This window comes from Gigantopelta aegis, chromosome 4 (assembly GCF_016097555.1).
Source record: "Gigantopelta aegis isolate Gae_Host chromosome 4, Gae_host_genome, whole genome shotgun sequence".
Classification (NCBI taxonomy): domain Eukaryota; kingdom Metazoa; phylum Mollusca; class Gastropoda; order Neomphalida; family Peltospiridae; genus Gigantopelta; species Gigantopelta aegis.
This window is the reverse complement of record NC_054702.1, coordinates 102,345,809-102,366,184: the sequence shown is the minus strand read 5'-3', so window position 1 is coordinate 102,366,184 and position 20,376 is coordinate 102,345,809. Positions and strand designations below refer to the sequence as shown.

General features: G+C 37.4%; 1 protein-coding gene across 1 annotated transcript; it reads left to right on the top strand.

Moving 5' to 3' along the window:
• The first annotated feature begins 378 nt into the window (after nucleotides 1–378).
• Nucleotides 379–20,324, top strand: LOC121371619. The gene is made up of 3 exons (XM_041497643.1): nucleotides 379–777; nucleotides 13,011–13,160; nucleotides 18,869–20,324. Exons 1-3 carry the CDS (start codon nucleotides 570–572, stop codon nucleotides 19,162–19,164), a joined length of 654 nt encoding a protein of 217 aa, XP_041353577.1. The 5' UTR covers nucleotides 379–569; the 3' UTR covers nucleotides 19,165–20,324.
• The last annotated feature ends 52 nt before the right edge of the window (nucleotides 20,325–20,376 follow it).

Genomic DNA, 20,376 nt, shown 5'->3' with positions numbered 1-20,376 from the left:
TTCAATACATGTACAATAATTATGTACCATTATATATTATTATTACAATCGTCACAAAGTAGTGATTTATGAAGAATATATATAACTAAATAAATCGCATCCCACCCCTTGAATATCGCACCATCTAGTTTTAACAATCACCTTTTCAACAAAAGAAAAACTATTTCGGAAGATGGCAAAACTACGTGATATGTTGGTAAAACGAATTACAGTATTGAACTATTCTGGCCAAGCATTTCTATACAGATGTTTTTATGTGACGTGAATCTTTTATATATGGGAAGACTCGCCTTCAAAAGGTTTACCCGGTTGACGTTTATCAATGGATTACTATTAATATTCTCACGGGCGAACGAGACACACGCATAGCCAACGTTCCCTTCTCGCAAAACTCGCTCGTCAGGTTTTCACACGTGATCGCTGTCGAGTTGAACATCGAGAACCCATGCTGTGTAATAGAACAGCTTTTTACTCCGATACTGCCCCGACACGAACCTAATGTAACTGGACGGTAATGCTGTACTTGTAAACTCTATCCAGTGTGTTTGTTTTAAAAGGGGGGGTACATCATGGCGAGTCTGTTCGGAGCCGCCGCCATACCTTTCATCGCGTGTATAGCTCTACTAGCGGCGGAAACACTGCAGATTCTGTCCTTTGCTGCACCTTACTGGGCGACGTCTGAAGTAACGGGCACGTCTTTTGGACTGTGGAGAAAAGCCAGATGCGCCACTGAATATGTTGGATGTACTCGATGGGATTTCCCGTGGTATGTCCCAGGTAATATCGGAATTCCAGTATTTTCTTGTAGTAGTAGTAGTATAGTAATGACTGATGATAAAACAAATTAAAGATTGTTCTGTTTAACGACATCATTAGGGCACATTGATTAATTAATCATCGGCTATTGGATGTCAAACATTTGGTAATTCTGACACCATCAGAGGAAACCCGCTACATTTTTCTTAATGCAGCAAGGGATCTTTTTATATGCACTTTCCCACAGACAGGAAAGCACATACCACGGCCTTTGACCAGTTGTGGTGCACTGGTTGAAACGAGAAAAATCCCCAATCAGTTGAATGGATCCACCGAGGTGGCTCGATCCTGCGACACGAATACCTCATGCAAGCACTCAACCGACTGAGCTAAACCCCGCCCCCGACTGATAACAAATAAACATATTTCTTTCTCCCTTCTTTTCTTTTCTTCCAACAGCCGATGATTACTAAATCAATCAATCTGTTCTAGTGGTGTCGTGAAGCCAAAACATATTTATTTATTTATGTGCCACCTTTCCTTTCTTGTCATTCCTATCTTATTTCTTCTCGTTTTGACAGATCCTTGTATCTTTCAACTTATTTTGTTATCTACCTCCACATCCCAGTCCTTATCTCTATATTAAGAGAACAACGACAATTAGTGCCAACTATTCAGAATAACTTCTCCGAAATGTGTTTCTAGGACAACGTGCTAAAACATTTGTGGGATAGATTCTGGTAAAATCCTAATTTTACTTTGTTACAGTATTGTGCTAATCTCTAGTTGATGATGTTCACTGCAACAGCAGATTATAATTGCTATTTTTCTTAATGTCTTTAAAATTAGTATTATTTTAAGGTACTCAACAGTAGGACTTTGTCCAATTTAGGGGCGACGCCTTCAATTTGGCAATAAAAAGTTTGTTTTGTTTAACGACACCACTAGAGCATATTGATTTGTTAATCATCGGCTTTTGACAGGCATGAAAGCACATACCACGGCCTTTGACCAGTTATGATTCACTGGTTGGAACGAGAAAAAACAATCAGTTAAATGGATCCACCGTGGTGGTTCGATCCTGCCACGCAAGCACTTCAATTGAGCACTCAACCGACTGAGCTAAATCCCGCCCCAGTCGGGCAATAGTAACAAAATTATAATTAAATCTATTAATACATCGTTGATATTCCATATTTCTGTTCTCTGGTATATAATAATTACACGTAACAACAACGGCGTTATCATTAACCACGAGTTAATTTATAGACATTATCTATAATCTAATGTTTATAATCCTGTACAGTATACGACAGCATATATATGTTTTCATATTTATTTTAATCTGTTCAAACATATGTTTGTAGAATGTTGGTTAATAAAATCAGCAAGAAGAGTGAAAACATTCCATCTATAATACGACATACTGTGTTTATTTTATGTATCTGGTTCAACATGCACTAAAGCATCTAGTGAAAAGAGAATTTCAAATTTTTATCATGGTCCATAAACCTTTCACACACTTATTGTACCAGCATGCTGTATTCGCCATTACCACTACCAACACGTTGTAGAAGCATAGTTACTACCTGGCTAACATATGACATAGTAACAATGGCTAGAGACAACTACATGAACTGGTTTAATTTAGCCGAGTAAAATTAATTTAGTGTTTATGGTGCGTACCGGAGCGCGACGTTCGTACGTCTCGTCTCAATGGATTTAGCACAGATTTTTTATTTTTATTGTCTTCATGCCCTGAATCGTGAATATTTAAAAGAGAAAGCAGCTATATAGTTGACACGCATATCCAGCACAGTTTCTTGGTGAATGTCTCTTTGATAACCTGTTTTGCCACTGTTAAGAATGATCTACATGTATGCTGTTCGTACAGTCGTATCACGAGCGTTTTGTGATCGCTCGTTTCCCTGACAGATTAACTGTATGTGAGAATGTTGCTTTGTGGCCAATAAACTTCCACTGTCTGTCCCTGTGTACTGAGGTCATTGAATCTATCACTGGAATGGGTGCAGCAGTTGCCACGATGGCATCGCATATTGCTCAGCAACTGTCATGACGAGAACCCACCACTGAAAACTGTATTCGTGCGGATGTGACATTGGACTTTTAAGATAAAGACAATGTAGGGCAACGCCTGTCAAAGTCCGTTTCATATTCATCTTCTGGGGCAGGGCTGTAAAGGAGAGGACCGTTTGTTTTATTCTGACCACGCTTGCGAGATCTCTTTATGTCGACTGTGTTCTATTAGTCTTCACCCCGTCCCAACCTGCCCTCCACAACTGGCATATCAAAGGTTGTGGTTTTTATTGTCGTGTGGGAAAGTTCATATAAAAGATCCTTTGCTGCTAATGGAAAACTAGCGGGTTTTGTCGAAAACTGTATGTCAGAATTATCAAATATTTAACATTCAGTAGCCGATGATTAAAAAATCAGTGTGGTCTAGTGGTCAGTCTTCCCTGATTATTCCCTAAAAGATGCATTCTATCAATTCTGTCTCAACGTTCTTCGTGGTCTATCCTGCATCATATGGCTTCATCATCGCCGATCTAGATTCCATTCCGTCACCTATTTAGGGCCCTCATAATCGTTATCACTGTCACCCATGTCAGTTCCTGGCCATCCATCTAGTTTCATCGCCATCACCAATCTAAGTCTCCTGACTTTCATTTAATTTCCCTGATCCATTTAGGTTCATCATCACCCATCTAGATTCCCCATCTTCTGTTTTTGACAAAGCTGACCTGTTTACGGCACTAACTAAAGATGGTCAATGGTAGTGACTCGTATATGACCACCCAACACTTACTAAAGTGATCACACCAAGCTTATGATATATACTTGACGACCACTTGCTTCATAGACGAGGACTGGCTTGCGGAGTTCACTGGCATGTTTGCAATACCCTTGGCACTCTATTTAACTTTTCATTTGACTATTGATTCAAACACTTCAGTTGCAGCGTGTGATTGGTGAAGTACAAAACGTCTTGTTTTCTACTTTATTTTAAACACTACAATTTGTTTAAGAATATAAATGCCGCGGGGTGTCCTATTAAGTCGTGATTTCACCTCATTTCATTTTTTGTTCTGTTTTCCACACCATAGCTATCTGGGTTGTTTGCTTAGTGTTTAGGAACCGCTTTGGTAGACTTATGGTCAATTCATACTTTGATCGCCGACCTCATGCGCAACTGATTTTTTTATTTTTTATTAGGTAAACTTAAAAACGTTAAACGAACGCGCACTGAAGTTTAATATGAACTCTGTTAAAAGGATATTGAATTGACTGAAAAATGAGGATTGGGTTTGATTGGGCGAGTGAGGCGTAAATCTAGCTTTACGCTTTCCCACCGAGCCGGCGTAGGAAGCGTGGGGGGGGGGGGGGTGCATGTGTCCCCCACTTTGCAGATATTTTGCTTTATATTTGCTTTATAATAGTGTAAAAGTGTGTAGCCTAAATATAAAAGTGCGCACACACACACACACACACACACACTTTTTGGCACCTTCCTACGCCACTGGGTTGACCAAGTACCCACCAGCCATATGGAACGACGATTTAAGCAATACACCACCAAGACTTGTCAGTGGATTAAAGGGACATTCCTTTTGCTACACTGTAAGATGTTTCCAACTAATAAAATATTTCTACGATTACACTTACATATTAAATATATTTTCTTGTGTAGAATAGTATATTCAGTGTGTTTCTGGTCGTCTTAATATTTGTAAGGAGCCCAAACTGGAGACAAATTAGAAAAGACCCTCCACCCTCCCCCCCCCCCCCCAAAAAACAACAACAAACAAACAAAAAAACCCAGCAACAAGAAAACGTTTACTGTTGTTGTCCATAGGGATAGCAAAATACACACCAGTAGTAGTTATATTAGTACGGTATTTCGAGAGTACTGCTAAAGCAATACATGTCCCCTGCCATGCCCAAAACTTTTATCTATTTCCTAAATTCAAGGACCATATCTGTGTCAAAAATGGGTAAATCGCCATAAAAGTTAAACTTGATCTGTAACAGTACATGATAAATTATATAAAAAATTCCATCTTCCGACATTGAAAAAGTAAAGTCCGGAAAACATATTTTTATTTCTCCCAAGTTCAAGGTACATAACTCTGTGAAAAATAGGTAAATTGCCATAAAAGTCAAACCTGATCTGTAACAGAACATGTTGATGCTATACACACAATGGCAGCGCAATATCGTGAGACATTGAGAGAAAAACAACGAAAAGTCCTGAAAACAAATTTTCGTATTTCCTAAGTTCACGGGTTATAACTCTGCCAAAAATGGGTAAATCACCACGAAGGTCAAACTTTTTCTGTAACAGTACATGACAAAGCTGTACACAAAATTTCAGCTCAATATCTCAAGGCACTGTGGAAAAAAACCCATCCGGAAAACTATATGTGTGACAGACGAACGAACAGTCGGACAAAATGACGGAGATGAAACCTACAGTTCCCTCCGGTTGAACGGGTTGGGGACTAATAAGCGGAGTCTTGCTATCATTATTATGAGCAGTAGTTTCGTGTTGTTGTCTGGTTGTGTATAATGTATAGAACAATAAAAGGCATGCGCTTTGTTGTCGATTTAATCGAGTGAAATGTTGGGCGTGAACCTAGATTACTAATAACACCCACGCATTAGATACCTCGCCAGCTACATTGTGCTTTCTCTCAAGAGGTCTGTTTACATGGCGACCCTGAGAATAAACGAATTTCTCTTGAAGAGGTCATCGTAAACATTGCAGTGTCGTTGCGAATTTGAAAATGTATGTTACACGTTTGTAAGCAGGGACCCAATTCACTAAACTCTTGCAACTTTGCTATATCGCAGTGTAATGCAAAACGACTTGCAAAGAGGATGCTTTGTTGTCGAGCAGAGCCTAAGAGAGCTTTGTGAATTAGGCCCCTGGTTTATAAAGTTACTAATGGAAGTAAAATCTGAGATGATATAGTTAAAAAGACTAACTGTTTACATATAATTAAGAATCTGATTTAAGGACTGTCTGTGAAACACCTGACTAGTGGATCCTATAGAAATACAATTTATTTAAGGGCAGTAGGCCAGCTATAACGTAAATCCCAGTGAGGTAATGGAGTTTGTTTTTAAACTTAGCAGTGGGGAATGACGGCCTCTCAGCGGAATACCTCCAATATGCGTCCAAGAGATTATTTGTTCTATTGTCAGTTTATTTCAGTGCCATGCTTATACACGGGCATGTATCTAGTTGTATGACAGATGTTATTCGTGTTCCTATTGTGAAAAACAAAACCGGAGACGCAACAGATAAAAGCAATTACCGTCCAAATGTATTAGCAACTGTGATATCAAAAGTTATGGAACATGTACTGTTATCACGAACAGATCTGAGTACATCAGACTATCAGTTTTGTTTTAAAAGTGGGACATCCACCAATATGTGTTTATTTGCTTTTAAGGAAGTTATTAACTTTTATATTTCGCAAGGTAGTCCTACGTATGTTTGCTTTTTGGATGCGAAAAAAGAACCTTTGACCGAGTAAATCATTGGACATTATATATGACACTTTTGAAAAAAAAGGCGTGCCTACTTTTGTAGTTCGCTTTCTCAAAGCATGGTATTTAACCCAATTGTTTAGTGTAAAATGGGTTGCATATATTTCCTGTAAGTTTAATGTAACAAATGGTGTCCGGCAAGATGGGTAATGGCACCCTTATTATTTAATATATATATATTGATGACCTTAACCTACAGTTGTCGACATGTGCAGTTGGGTGTAATGTTGGTGGGGTGTTTCTAAATAACTTCAGTTTTGCTGATGATATGTCACTTCTTTGCCCATCTATTTCTGCATTAAGAAAAATGTTAACGATTTGCGAGAAATTTGCAGAAGATTATGATATTATATATAATACAATGAAAACTGTATATGTATTGAGCCAGAAACTCTGAAGTTGATCAATGTGCTTTCGATATATTTGTGTGGTGATGTACTGAAATTTGTTGACAACTATAAATATCTAGGTCATATTATATGCAAAAACATGAAAGACGATAAAGACATTAAACGACAGTATAGAGCACTTTGTGTACGTGCAAACATGTTGTTGCGGCGATTTGCAAAATGTTTAGAATCTGTTATAACATAATTATTTATGAGTTATTGTAGTAATTTGTACGCGGGTGCATTATGGGTGAAATTTACACAGGATACCATGAAGGATCTTAACATATGTTATAATAATGCATACGTTTTACTTCGCTCAACAGCATATTCGCTGAAGAGCAGAATCGAAACAACCCCAAACAACCTACTTGCCTACCTGTGGTGTACAAATGTGTACGTCAAATCTGTACGTGTAAATCAGTTTTGTATGTGATGTTTAAATATGCACTATGGATCACTGATCTGAAATAAAAATCTATTATTATTATTATTATTATTATTATTATTATATTATTATTATTATTATTATTATCATAACAGGAAAAACGGAAAATTAGTATACGACGTTTAACTTCATTTGTTTAATGTGTATTTATTTATTATTCCCATCGTAGGAATGCGTGTTTGGTAGACAGTAGATATGGTGGTTTAGATGAATTTATTTGTTTGTTTATTTGTTTTATTTGTATGTTTGTTGTTGTATTTGTCCAAACATTAGATTTTTTTAAATACTGGAATTGACATAATAAAGGGGACTTAGTTTGTTTTCTGTATTCATTTTGTTTGTATTATTTCCTGTAACGTTTCAGTTATGAATTTTCTTTGTGTTAATATGTGCAAATGTACACAATCAGTTTTGACGTACCCCCCCCCCCCCCCCCCCCCCCCATTCTTTACCGTATCTCCACGATACCTTTACTCATAGGGCATGCACGATACATTCATCAACACCCAGTGGTCTGTGACAGTTTGGATATTGTATATAAATTGTTTTTGATCGTTGTCCAAAGAGAGTTTGTGGTCGTCGGCCGTTACAAACCGGTCTGTGCGTGTCTGTCGTGTGATTTCATCAAGCAGCTTGTAGAAAGCAAACACTGGCTGCTCGGTGGGTTCCTGGACAGCTTTCAGCTTTTAAGTATGAGTAAACTGAACGCAATACGGCTTTTGTGTGGCAAGTGTGATGGATAAACATTTTAGTCAGACATATACGGATACTGTATCCAGTTTTAATACTGGAATATACTAAAATCTCAAGTTTATTGTCAAGAAATGTTTATAAACATGGAATATGAAATTGGTAATAGCTAACAGTGTACACATTTGAAGGTTGTTGTATTGACTTTATTGTGATTTGCAAAATTCTGAAGAAAAAACCCCCAGTAGTTGGCTTTACTTCATTTCTTTTTCTCTTGAATTCCGTATCCAATTAAGGTTCAAGAACGCCGTTCTGGGCACACACGTCAACTGTGAGTTGTTTGTCCAGGGCAGGTTTACTGGCTAGTGTTTTCCGAAAGAGAAGTAACAGCCTCTCAATAATCGAGCCGTTAAAACGCATTCTGGGTACTGGTCGGTACTGGCATGCAAACCTAAACCCACCATCTTGAAAATGATGACCTAACCACTACACAACCTCTTTCTTGGGTTAACAGTACATTTTTTTTTTTATCTGAGACAATTTGTTTTATTATGAGGCAGTTTTACTACACATTACACACGATCAGTTTAATTTAGTTTCTTTACAACAATGCATACCATGAGCAGTATGCAAACTAAAACAATTCAGTTTGGTTTCTTTACACCAATACATCCCTTCAACAGCGTGCAAAATAACAGAGGTCAACATGTAATGTGCTAAGTTACTCCAAATGAATAATAATATACTTTGGCTTGCTAACACAAGACACTTTATTCTCTCTCTCTCTCTCTCTCTCTCTCTCTCTCTCTCTCTCTCTCTCCCTCTCTCTCTCTCTCTCTCTCTCTCTCTCTCTCTCTCTCTATCTATATATATATATATATATATATATATATATATATATATATATATATATATATATATATATATATATATATATATCTCAGGTGATTCGGTTTACTTACACCAATTGACTTGTTTTATATAAGGCAGCTTTTTTATGAGTCAGCTTGTTCCGCACATTAAACACCTCAATAGAACGATTCAATTCAATTCACTTTATCTACACCAATACATCCCCTCGGGGCAGCATTCAAAATAACACAGAGAAATACGTAAGCGCTGAGCTGTACCGAATGAATAATGACATATACACTGACTTGTTGTAGTGTTAACAGTTTTATATAAGACAGTTTGTTTGTGAGTCACTCTCCCAGCACATTACACATTCTCTGTCGACCATGATGGATAGTCTCCTACACATTACCTCGTTACAAGCTCATGCTGTCGGCAGTGACCGATGGCTGATACAAGAACATAGACGTTATGCATAAAGAAATAAACATTTGATAGAGAATGTTGAATTTTATAAATTCGCAAATATATATAGAATATTACCTAAAGGATCAGAGGATAAAAGGGAAGGAAACTTTTAGTCTGAAATAGGTCGACTTCATTATGGACCCATCTACTGATACTTCTCCTTGAAAGGATATCGCAAATATCGAAATGCGTGTTCATATCAGCTATGCATGGTTGTAATCATCTTGGCATGGCAGGTATCATTTCGTATAACTACTGCATTTCGAAATGATACCTAGGCTTGCGAACATTAGTTGTAATCATCTTGGCATGGCAGGTATCATTTCGTATAACTACTGCATTTCGAAATGATACCTAGGCTTGCGAACATTAGTTGTAATCATCTTGGCATGTCAGGTATCATTGCGTATAACTACTGCATTTCGAAATGATACCTAGGCTTGCGAACATTAGTTGTAATCATCTTGGCATGTCAGGTATCATTTCGTATAACTACTGCATTTCGAAATGATACCTAGGCTTGCGAACATTAGTTGTAATCATCTTGGCATGTCAGGTATCATTTCGTATAACTACTGCATTTCGAAATGATACCTAGGCTTGCGAACATTAGTTGTAATGTAAAATGACTGAAATTGTTTATTATTTATTCGTTTATTTCTCTCAGTATATGATAAGACACGGCATGGCTTGAGTAAGTAATTTGGAAAATACATCTATACCAACCAATTTGCAACAGATAATTGACGTTTGCATATTAAAGACATACTGTCACGGATGTAAGGACCTTATTTCACTAAAAGTGGATAATAAATGAAAATTACATCTAATTTTCGAAAACCAAATCTGGCTATCACATCATCCTAACTGAACCATGATGAAGTGAAATCTATGTCAACCCTCTCGGCAATTTTACTTTTTGTCAATTATGGACCATTGCCATAATTCATTTATTTTTACAAAATATCATTAATATGTGGAGTATAGTGGTTACGCAGATAGTTGAATAAATGTACATTTAGGGACAAATCAAATTTATTTCGTTTCGGGTAATAACTTGTTAGATCATTTAATAGTCAATAGTCTGTGACTTTAACACTGAACATTTGTATTAAAACATTTTAAAAACTTCACAACGTTTAGTTATTTTTAATTAAATAATATACTTGAGTTGAAGTTATTGGCCTGTGATTTTCAATATTAATATAACATTTAAGTATAATTAATATGTAATCAATACAGTTCAATAAAAAAAAACCCAACCCAAACCTATTGTCACTATCATATAATCCATACGAGGAAATCCTAGAAATTTTTCGAATAGTTACTATATTGCTGCTTATTGGAAAGAGTAGCCTATGTGGCGGCAGCGAGTTTCCTCTAAAGAAATATGCCAGAATGACCATATGTTTGACGTCCAATAGCCGATGATAAGATGAAAATCAATGTGCTCTAGAGGCGTCGTTAAATAAAACACTTTACTTTTTTATATGTTAATAGTGTGGAGAGAGAGAGAGAGAGAGAGAGAGAGAGAGAGAGAGAGAGAGAGAGAGAGAGAGAGAGAGAGAGAGAGAGAGAGAGAGAGAGATGGGGGCACGGGTGGGTGGGTATCTACCACCCCATTATCACCTTTTATACAGGGTTTTTTGTGTTCATGCATGTGTGCATAAAATGTTTGTAAGCCACTTTTGTGTATCGCTGTATGGTCACTGGTGATCTCGGTCTAAATAAAGTTATATTTTGCGTTTTATATCCAGCGCTGAACTGACCAGACAGAGAAGCACAACAATATTAAAGGCACACCTAATGACCTGTTTATCTCGTTAAAACTAGCAGGTTAATATTGGTGTATGGTTCTGCTACCCAACAGTTCACAAGAAACTGGATACTGAAAACACTAAACAGTTTTCAATTAATCTTTACGTTCTCTTTGTGATTGTAATTTGATCACCTTAGAAGTAGAATGACCAGTCTCAGCTGGACGTGGGTTCGGCCCACAATGGACATCATTTGCTTTTATGTCGTCTTTTCAACTTGATGATGAATGGAAGTGCTTTGTGGAAGAATAAAATAGATGTAGGTAGTTTAAATTGGGTTCATGGCCAAATTATGCAATACGAAGACAGTCGTGGATCTAAGGTATGGGTGCTGGAGTGCGCACCCCACCCATAGGTTGCTCCCCTCTCCTATCCATAGGCCCCCTTTCCCCCACTCAAACACACCCATGTACATGTATACATGTATGTGTTCATTGAAAAACTGTAGATTAAGCCATGCACCAAAGTGGGCAGCTCTGAAAAGCAATCTGCAGTGGCCAATAAAGAATTCGACTGTGTATCATTGATTAATATAATGGTAGCCGGAGTTATCACTGACGTTTGTCAACAAAGTACACCGAGCGCAAAGTATACTCGATAATAATGTATAGGCTCTACAGTTTAAAGTTTGTTTTTTGTTTAACGACACCACTAGAGCACATTGGTTTATTAATCATCGGCTATACTAGGATGTCAAACATTTGGTAATTCTGAAACATAGACTCAGAGAGGAAACCCGCTACATATTTTCATTCGAAGCATGGGGTATTTTATATATGCATCATCTCACAGACATGATAGCACATACCACGGAGTTGATAATTGATATACCAGTCGTAGTGCCCTGACAGAAACAAGAAATAGCCCAATGAGCCCACCGACGGGGACTGGCCCTAGGGCGACCGCGCATTAAGGGCCTACGGACTAATGCCTGTATTTTGTATCACAGTTAGGCGGATGCAAATCGCTACTCTTTTGCGGATATTATTTTTTATCTTGACTCAGGTCATTGTGGTCATTCGTACATTATATTATTATAACGATTTTTTATTAGATAAAAGCAGACAGAAGATAGGTCAAAAGGAACATCGCAAAGTTACAATTTTATTTTACGATTCAAAAGTTTAGTTTTAAATGTGTTCTGTACACACCTATTTTCTCGTCGGAGGATATACAATTTAATTTGTTTGGTGCCAGGACGGGATAAAGCTGTCGATATATTGTTTGCGTCGTAGGATCGAACCACCTGAATAGATCCATTCTCTTATTGGTTTTCCCCGTCCTAACCAGTGGCCCAGTATGTCCTGTCTGTGGGCAAAGTGCTTATATAAAAGATTCCATGCTGCGAATGGAAAAATGTAGCGGAATTTCTATAACACTACTTGTACCAAATGTTTGATATCCAATATCCGATGTTTAATAAACCAGTATGCGTCAGTGGTATCGATAAACAAAACAAAATTTAACGTTAGCTGTCTCCTTAAGTCCATTGTCTGTCCGACTGACCATTCGACTGGCTTCAGATCTGATGCTTAATTGTATGACGTTGAACTGGAGTTCGACATCCAAGTTCTGAACGTGTTATTATTTGATTGTAACGACTGAGGCGTTACCCACATGAAGATATCTTCAAATTAACATGTTCAAATTAAGGGATCGTAACTAAGGAAATGGAAAGAAATATTTGTTTAACGACATCTAAGCATATTTGAAACTACATATGCGAGAGAGATGGGGGAGGGGAAGGGGGGAGAAATAGGAGGTTCAGAGGATGACAGACAGAGGGGAGAGAGGGAGAAAGACACATAGACAGAGATACACACAGATCACAGAGAGAGAGAGAGAGAGAGAGAGAGAGAGAGAGAGAGAGAGAGAGACGGAAAGAGACAGACGGAGACAAAAAGACGGATATGAAACTAAAAAATCCGGACTATCTTCTCTTGTTCCTAATTAAGGAATTAAGTCCACCTCTCTGTAAATAACCCCGTGACTGTAATGCCGTGTTTGTCGTTTCAGACTGGCAGAACGCCGTCCGAGGCCTGGAGAGCTGTGCCATCATCCTGATTGCCATTCCACTGATCGTCCTTCCCGTCTACATCTACGTGGCTCTTGGACTATACTACAGATGCATTATGGTATTCATGACCGTGTGCAGCCTTCTTGCAGGTATAGTCACATGTATCTATTTATCATAGATAACTTTTCAATTTTCATTTTGTTGTTAATCACCGATTCATTCATATATATATTTACCTTTGTGTCTTTGAAACTCAATGCAGCGGCGTAGCGGGGGGGGGGGGGGGCACGGGGGTCATGCCCCCCAAATTAAACCTTTTTCTTTCTTTTCACTGTGTTAAATTTTATAAAATCAATCATACATACATACATACATACATACATACATACATACATAGTGAGGGTTGCCACCCCCACCCCCCAATAGTGGGTTGTTCCCCACAATCTAAAATCTTGGCTACGCCAGTATGGACGATGTATTTTTTGTGCTGGAATGTCGTTAAACATTTGTAGCATTTGTTCGAGCTACTGTCCGAGCGTCCGAAGAAGAAGTTAAACATTCTTGTATTCATTATATTAATCATATAGTTTCATCTGTTAGAACATCCTTCCAAAAGACTTCTAATAACCAAATATTAATAGAAACCAAACAACAGACACCATATGTAGCAGCGGATTGTTCATCAATGATATTTGCTTTAACGAGATAGAAAAAGAGATGTCTATAATGTCTTTTAACTCTCAATACAGCTGCTATTTAAGAAACAGTTGTTAATCATATTGTAACATTATTCTGAATATACATTAAATATAATAATATGTATTCTGTCAGGTAGGGTATATTTTAAATACTGTTTTTCAAGTGTTAATGCTCTTTATATTTGCACACTAACAGCCATGTTATGGAATGTTTTCTCACAGATAGAACATTTCAGACCCTCTGGGGTGTCATTAAAACAAATATTCATTTCCAAGTAATGTATTCAGACTCCTGAAAAAAAAGGTAAAACTGTCCTTGAAAATGAACCAAAATAGTTCTTAAAAGTCGTAAAAAATTAAACCATTTGAAATGTATGAACCGTGCTCTAGCTACTTCAGTACAAGTAGTCTAGCCATGACTAAATCTTTTACAACTCATAATTTTATGTCTGTTTATTTATAGACATTTATTCATGCTCAAAATTATTTCAGGTACGCCTGTATATAAATGCCCTTTGTTACTCTTTTATACTCAGTAGCGTAGGAAGGTGCCAAAAGGGGAGATGGGGTGGGGGCGGGGAGCGATATTTCTAGATAATATTCATAGACGAATGTAGGATTTTTCGAGGCAGAGCTCGTCGCGCTTTAAAATGGCATCTACAGTATTCAAAACTACACCAACATGTATCAAGCTGACCACTAAACACTGGATTTGTTTGGCCAATTCGAATGTCGGACTTAGTGTTGGGTGTGTGGGGTCCTTCTAAACTAACAAGTGAAGGGATTGTCCTGAGTTCACTGCATTGTAAGATGTTTCTGACTAATAACATTATATAACGACATATTTAATGTATTTTATTGTTTAGAATATCAGGGTCTGTATAGTTAATGTGTTTCTGATCCTCCTATTATTTGTAAGTTTCCCAAACTCAATTTAGTCTCCCAATAATTTCGTACGTACGAAAAAATCTATATGGGGGTGGGTGGGGGTGTGGTGTGGGGGGGGGGGGGGTGATTTTACCTATACTAGTTTTTCCCACGGTGAACGTCTTTTATTCAGACTATGGAATTTAGTACACGATTATATTTTTTTTTTTCAGAGCCGATTGCACACAAAAATAGTTTGGGTTTTTATTTATTTTTTATTTTTTTGTTATTTAATTTTTTTTTTTTTTTTTTACTTTTTTATTATGTTAAACAAACTAAAATTATTTATAAACAAAAAAAGACCCCAACCATTTTGTACGAGGATTGGACGGAGTCTATAGTATAAACCACGGGTGTTCGGGTCCTGGTCTGAGGTTATAGTGTATAGGCTAACCTCAGACCAGGATCCGAACGCCCGTGGTGTAAACACTAGGACGACCCGACACACATTTAATAAACAGCCACTGATAGTTTATTTTAAAAAAACAAAGACAAAACAACAACCCCCCCCCCCAAAAAAAAAAAAAAAAAACACTCCCCAAGCCCCCCCCCCCCCCCCCCAAAAAAAAAAAAAAAAAAAAACAAATAAAAAAAAACAAAACAAAAAAACACACACACACAAAAAAACCCAACCATTTAATATGTAATTACTGTCGTCAAAAAAGTGTCAGTTAGTCGACATCTTCCTAAGAATCCCTTTAAAGAAACAAACAAACAAATAAACAATCAAACACTTAGGGACGGTCCATAAATGTCAATGGTTTTCATAATCCTAACAATGTTAGGATTGGGTTTGACCCCCCTCCCCCCCCCCCCTCCCCTCCCCGAATCCTAACATAAAAACATTGATATAATGTGTACGAAACATTGACCTTCGATAGACCGATGTTTTACCTGAAAAGCAATCCGAACATGGCTTTTACCCCCCCCCCCCCCCCCCTTCCGGACATTGTTCGGATTGTGAAGCACATTGATATTTATGGACCGTCCCTTACCTCTACTGATATATCCTATCATTTGACATTTGCAGGAAATATTGAAACAGAATAGCATAGTAATTAACGGTCTTTATAGGTAGTATTAGATCCATGCACAGATATTTTCATATCTATGTATTTTTCAGATTTATACACGTTTAAAATAAATATGCTTATAAATGTCAAACAACGATCTTTACGCACCTTTCTGAAGTTAGACGAATGTACGTAGGATCGCTTTGGCATCAATAAGCATATTAATTTTAAGCATTGTTGACGTCACGTCAAAGGAAGTGTACAATGACGTGTTCATGGTATAGTAACGTTTTAGGCAACTTTCGTAACTTAACGTAAAATGTTGAAATAAAACTGAAATGCGCACCCGGTCTATCCAGCACCCTCCCGCTGGATCCGCGTCTGACGGGCAATACATTTAGCGCAAAACTATGTACAGTAATAATACATTGTCCGCCACCGGCAGAACTGATGATGATGCAAAAAATATAAAGTACATAAAAAATAATTTCATTAATTAAAATACCAGCCAGTTCTTTCATTCTTACTGGGATGTTTCAAAAATATAAATTTAAAAAAAAAAAATAATAAAAAAAAAAAATAATAATAAAAAAAAAATTAAAATAAAATAAAATAAATAATAAGTAGTTGTAAACAAAGTATTGTGATTTATTTTTATTTTTGATGGAATACGGGTATATTACTCCAGGTATAACCTTTACATTTTACAAGAAAAAAATAGTTTATATGTATGTATCATTTAACTATCGTCGCCGTCTGATTTGTTATGAAATATACAATAAAAGAAAAACCCACGTGGATTTAGTTTAATTTAGGTATTTGCTCACTTTGTTGAGCTTTGCATAAGGTACAGCAAATATGTTAATGTGTAACATGAATGGAAACAAATATTTAGGGGTCACATCAGACTTGTGACCAGTAACATTCTCTAGCAGAGGGATCAAGGGACTCCTGTGACCCCCTTGGATTCGCACCTGATGTGTGGGCACAATTACCCAACAATGAATGGCATGATCGGGTACTCTGATATAAAGCGGTGTATCATCTTATAATATATGCAGAATTTTAACGGGTTTATGCCCCGTGTAAATGTCCCAAACTTGTTTCGTCCGACAGTGATACTTATTATGTTTCAACGTGTGCTATGTATATCCATGTACACTGTATATCCATGTACACTGTATATCCATGTACACTGTATATACATGTACACTGTATATACATGTACATATGAAGGGTCTACGGGAATAACCTGTGATGTACAATTTTTGGTAAAGTGATATTTATTAATTTTAACGTTTACACTCTGCAATCGTGGTATATTTATGCCTAATAAATCATAATTTACAAACTACTTTTAATGGCCTACCATAATTATGTTTTTAATTCCGTGTATTATTGTAGCCTTGACATACACGACCGTTAAAATACTATCTGTTTGGACATCATATATATACATATATATATACACACATACATCATACATACATACATATACACACACATATATATATATATGTGTGTGTGTGTGTCATTATATATGTACGTACATGTGTATTTAAATGTATATGTATAATTATGTATAACTACTCAAAAGAATTTAAGGGTCAAAAATTTATAACCAAATAAGTTTCAGAGTGTATTAGATTGATGATGTAAACTACACAAAAAAATTAATTTATTGTTCCATATTTACAAAAAACCACAAATAAACGTCACTGTATACAAGAAAGTCACATGACATGCTGTCAAAGTTGAAGGTTGTCAAACATGGATTTTACACATTAGAACATTCGTTTAATAGTGTGTGAATCCACCCCTGGCGCGAATACACTCTACACATCGTTGCCTCATGCTGTTGATCAGACGTCTGAAGAACTCTTGGGGAATGGCCTGCCACTTTGCCATAAGAAGTTGACCCAGATCATGAAGGTTGGCCGGAGGGGCATGGTTATCCCGAACTCTCCTCCCTAATTCGTCCCAGGCGTCTCTATCGGGGCCAAGTCAGGCGAATATGCTCTCAGACGATTGCGTATGGTTTGATCAGACACTCGAGTTCCAGTCGCAGTCCGCAGATTGTCACGTAATCGGCGTGCAGTGGTTGTGCGTTGACGTAGAGCCATATTGGTGATGTACGGTCCTCTCTATTTGTAGTGCTTCGGGGTCTTCCCGAACGTGGACGATTTCGAACAGAATTCGTTGCTTGGTACCGTTGCCACAGTCGGCCAACGACACTCTGACTGACACCAAGTCTCAGAGCAACATTTCTTTGCGTATTGCCATCCTGAAGCCAAGCAATAGCCCTTCCTCGATCTTCGATAGTCAGTTGACGTCGTACCATTGTCGAATTTGGAGTGTGCACCGTACACGAACGCAAGCTCCAATTATACGGAAATTCAGCATTGGGAACATGGAATACACATACAAAGCGTGCATATGAAGCGCTTTGTGAAAAAGCAAGTTATGGGCACTTTGCAGACCTTTCGCTTTCGCCCTAATTTACGTGCAAATGTAAGCATGTTTTCGCCATTAGAACTAGTCGACAGTGTCAATGATAGTGGATTTTAATTCATTTATGGGTTGCTTAGACCCACTTTCGTCAAAATGGAACAATACCATGCGTGACATTATGGTGTAGCTAATATAATTGACATTCAGAAAATAATGTCGAAAATATCGTCTGACCCTTAAATTCTTTTGAGTAGTATATATAGATATGGATATAGATATAGATATGTATAATTAATATAGATATATCTAGAGAAGAGAAATATTGATTATCTATGTTACAGGGCTGTGTAACGCTATTAGAGTGTCCATATATACGGCGTGGAGATCGACAAGTGTTTAAGTGTATATGTTTATGTTGAAAAGTAAAATATTGATTGTCTATGTTAGTGCTGTGTAACGCTATTGGAGTGGCCATATACGGCCTGAAGATGGGCAAGAGTGTTTATCAGGGGCGTAGCGTGAGCTGGACCTGGGGGGGGGGGGGGGGGGGTCGAATATGAACCAAGTGGACCTTTTTTATTTTGTTTTTGCACCACCAGAAACTCCATATGTATGAATCTGTATGTTTTAGCTCTGAAAGCGGACCATTTGCTTCAGCGGGGGGGGGGGGGGGGGGGGGGGGGGGGGGTCGTCCGAACCCCCCCCCCCAGCCTACGCCCCTGTGTATGTGTATGTAGAGAAGTAAAATATTGATTGTCTATATTACAGTGCTGTGTAACGCTATTGGAGTGGCCATATACGGCGTGGAGATCGGCAAGAGTGACGAGTTGAAGGTCAGCTGGTGTCTCATCGTCAGCATCATCGGCGCCGGGTTCGACCTCATCGGCTTCCTCATCCTCCTAATCGCCACCATCAACAAGCCCGTCTTCCGACCCGATAAATACTACCCGTCCGGCTTCTACGTCGACCCCGACCACAACAAGCTGTATGCCGTGGATATCCTGGAAAAGGACGGTGGGAAATCGACCGGTCGGGACAATCCAGTATTGGTAGCCGATGATTAATCATCATCAGACACAGAAACACGGCCATCATTCAACAGAGTGCTGGCACGACTGTTCGACTGTTGAAGTAGTTTTGTACAAAACTCGTCAAGTTCAAAAGTGAGAGAAAAAGAAAAAAAATGGAGATAAAACACACCAATTGTTTAATGTACAAAGATATTGGAAGACAATAGATTAATTTGCCTATCAGTTGGAGAGACCAATGCATGCTCTTCATAGCTGATCTATTTTAAGGGGTGCATTTTGCCGACCTCCTTCTGAACTCCCCCAACCCGCTTCCGATGCCTATGACATTCAGTGCAAGGTTGCATGCACACTGGTTACGCAAAAATGGATTAAATCTGTTTATAGTTAATAAAATCCAATGATGTATACATGAAATTATAATTTTATGAAAGAATGCATAATGTTTCTCAAATTGATATCTCATGGACTTAACGAGTTTTGCAAAAACACTTTTTAATTGTCTGTAATATAATTCTTCCAAATACCACCTTTGCAGATAGCAACATATATTATAACCAAAGTTAGTGGTTTACAGCATTGTACCTTGTGAGGTGTGCCATGAAGTTATATAATAATTCTATATTTATAACTCTTAAATCTATTCCATGCATACAACTATACAACATGGATATGGGTGCTTTTCCAAACATAGTGCTGAAAAACATATTATAGCCTGAGAACTATTTCTTAGAGTATGGTCTCCGATTTAGTATGTTTTTTGTTTTTTTAAATTTGAACCCATACAGTAGTTTTAGATTCATATATCTGACGTATTTTCAAACATATAGCACGTCTTCATTTACATGCATCAAGTGTTTTGTTTTTGCTTTGAGTCATATTTACAAAAATAAAACAAAAAAGGTAATGTTACTGGCACCCCAGCACATGGGATACTTAAACAGTTGTTGAAATTTACACATGTTAAATTGTTAATGAAGATACGCATCAAAAACAGAATGACTAACAAAACTACACATTGATAACATAGATATTATTAGCAGCATTACTATTGTGGGTACGGTAAACCTTCTACTACATGATGTTACTGTACATGTTCATGCTTTTAATATTTTTTATTCTGATACTTTGTACTATTGTTTTACAATACTGAATATATACATTATGAAACTTACAATATAAAATGCTAAAAACAATGATTACTTTTGTGTTCGTTTTTATTTATATCAAGGAAGTAGAACTGTAAAA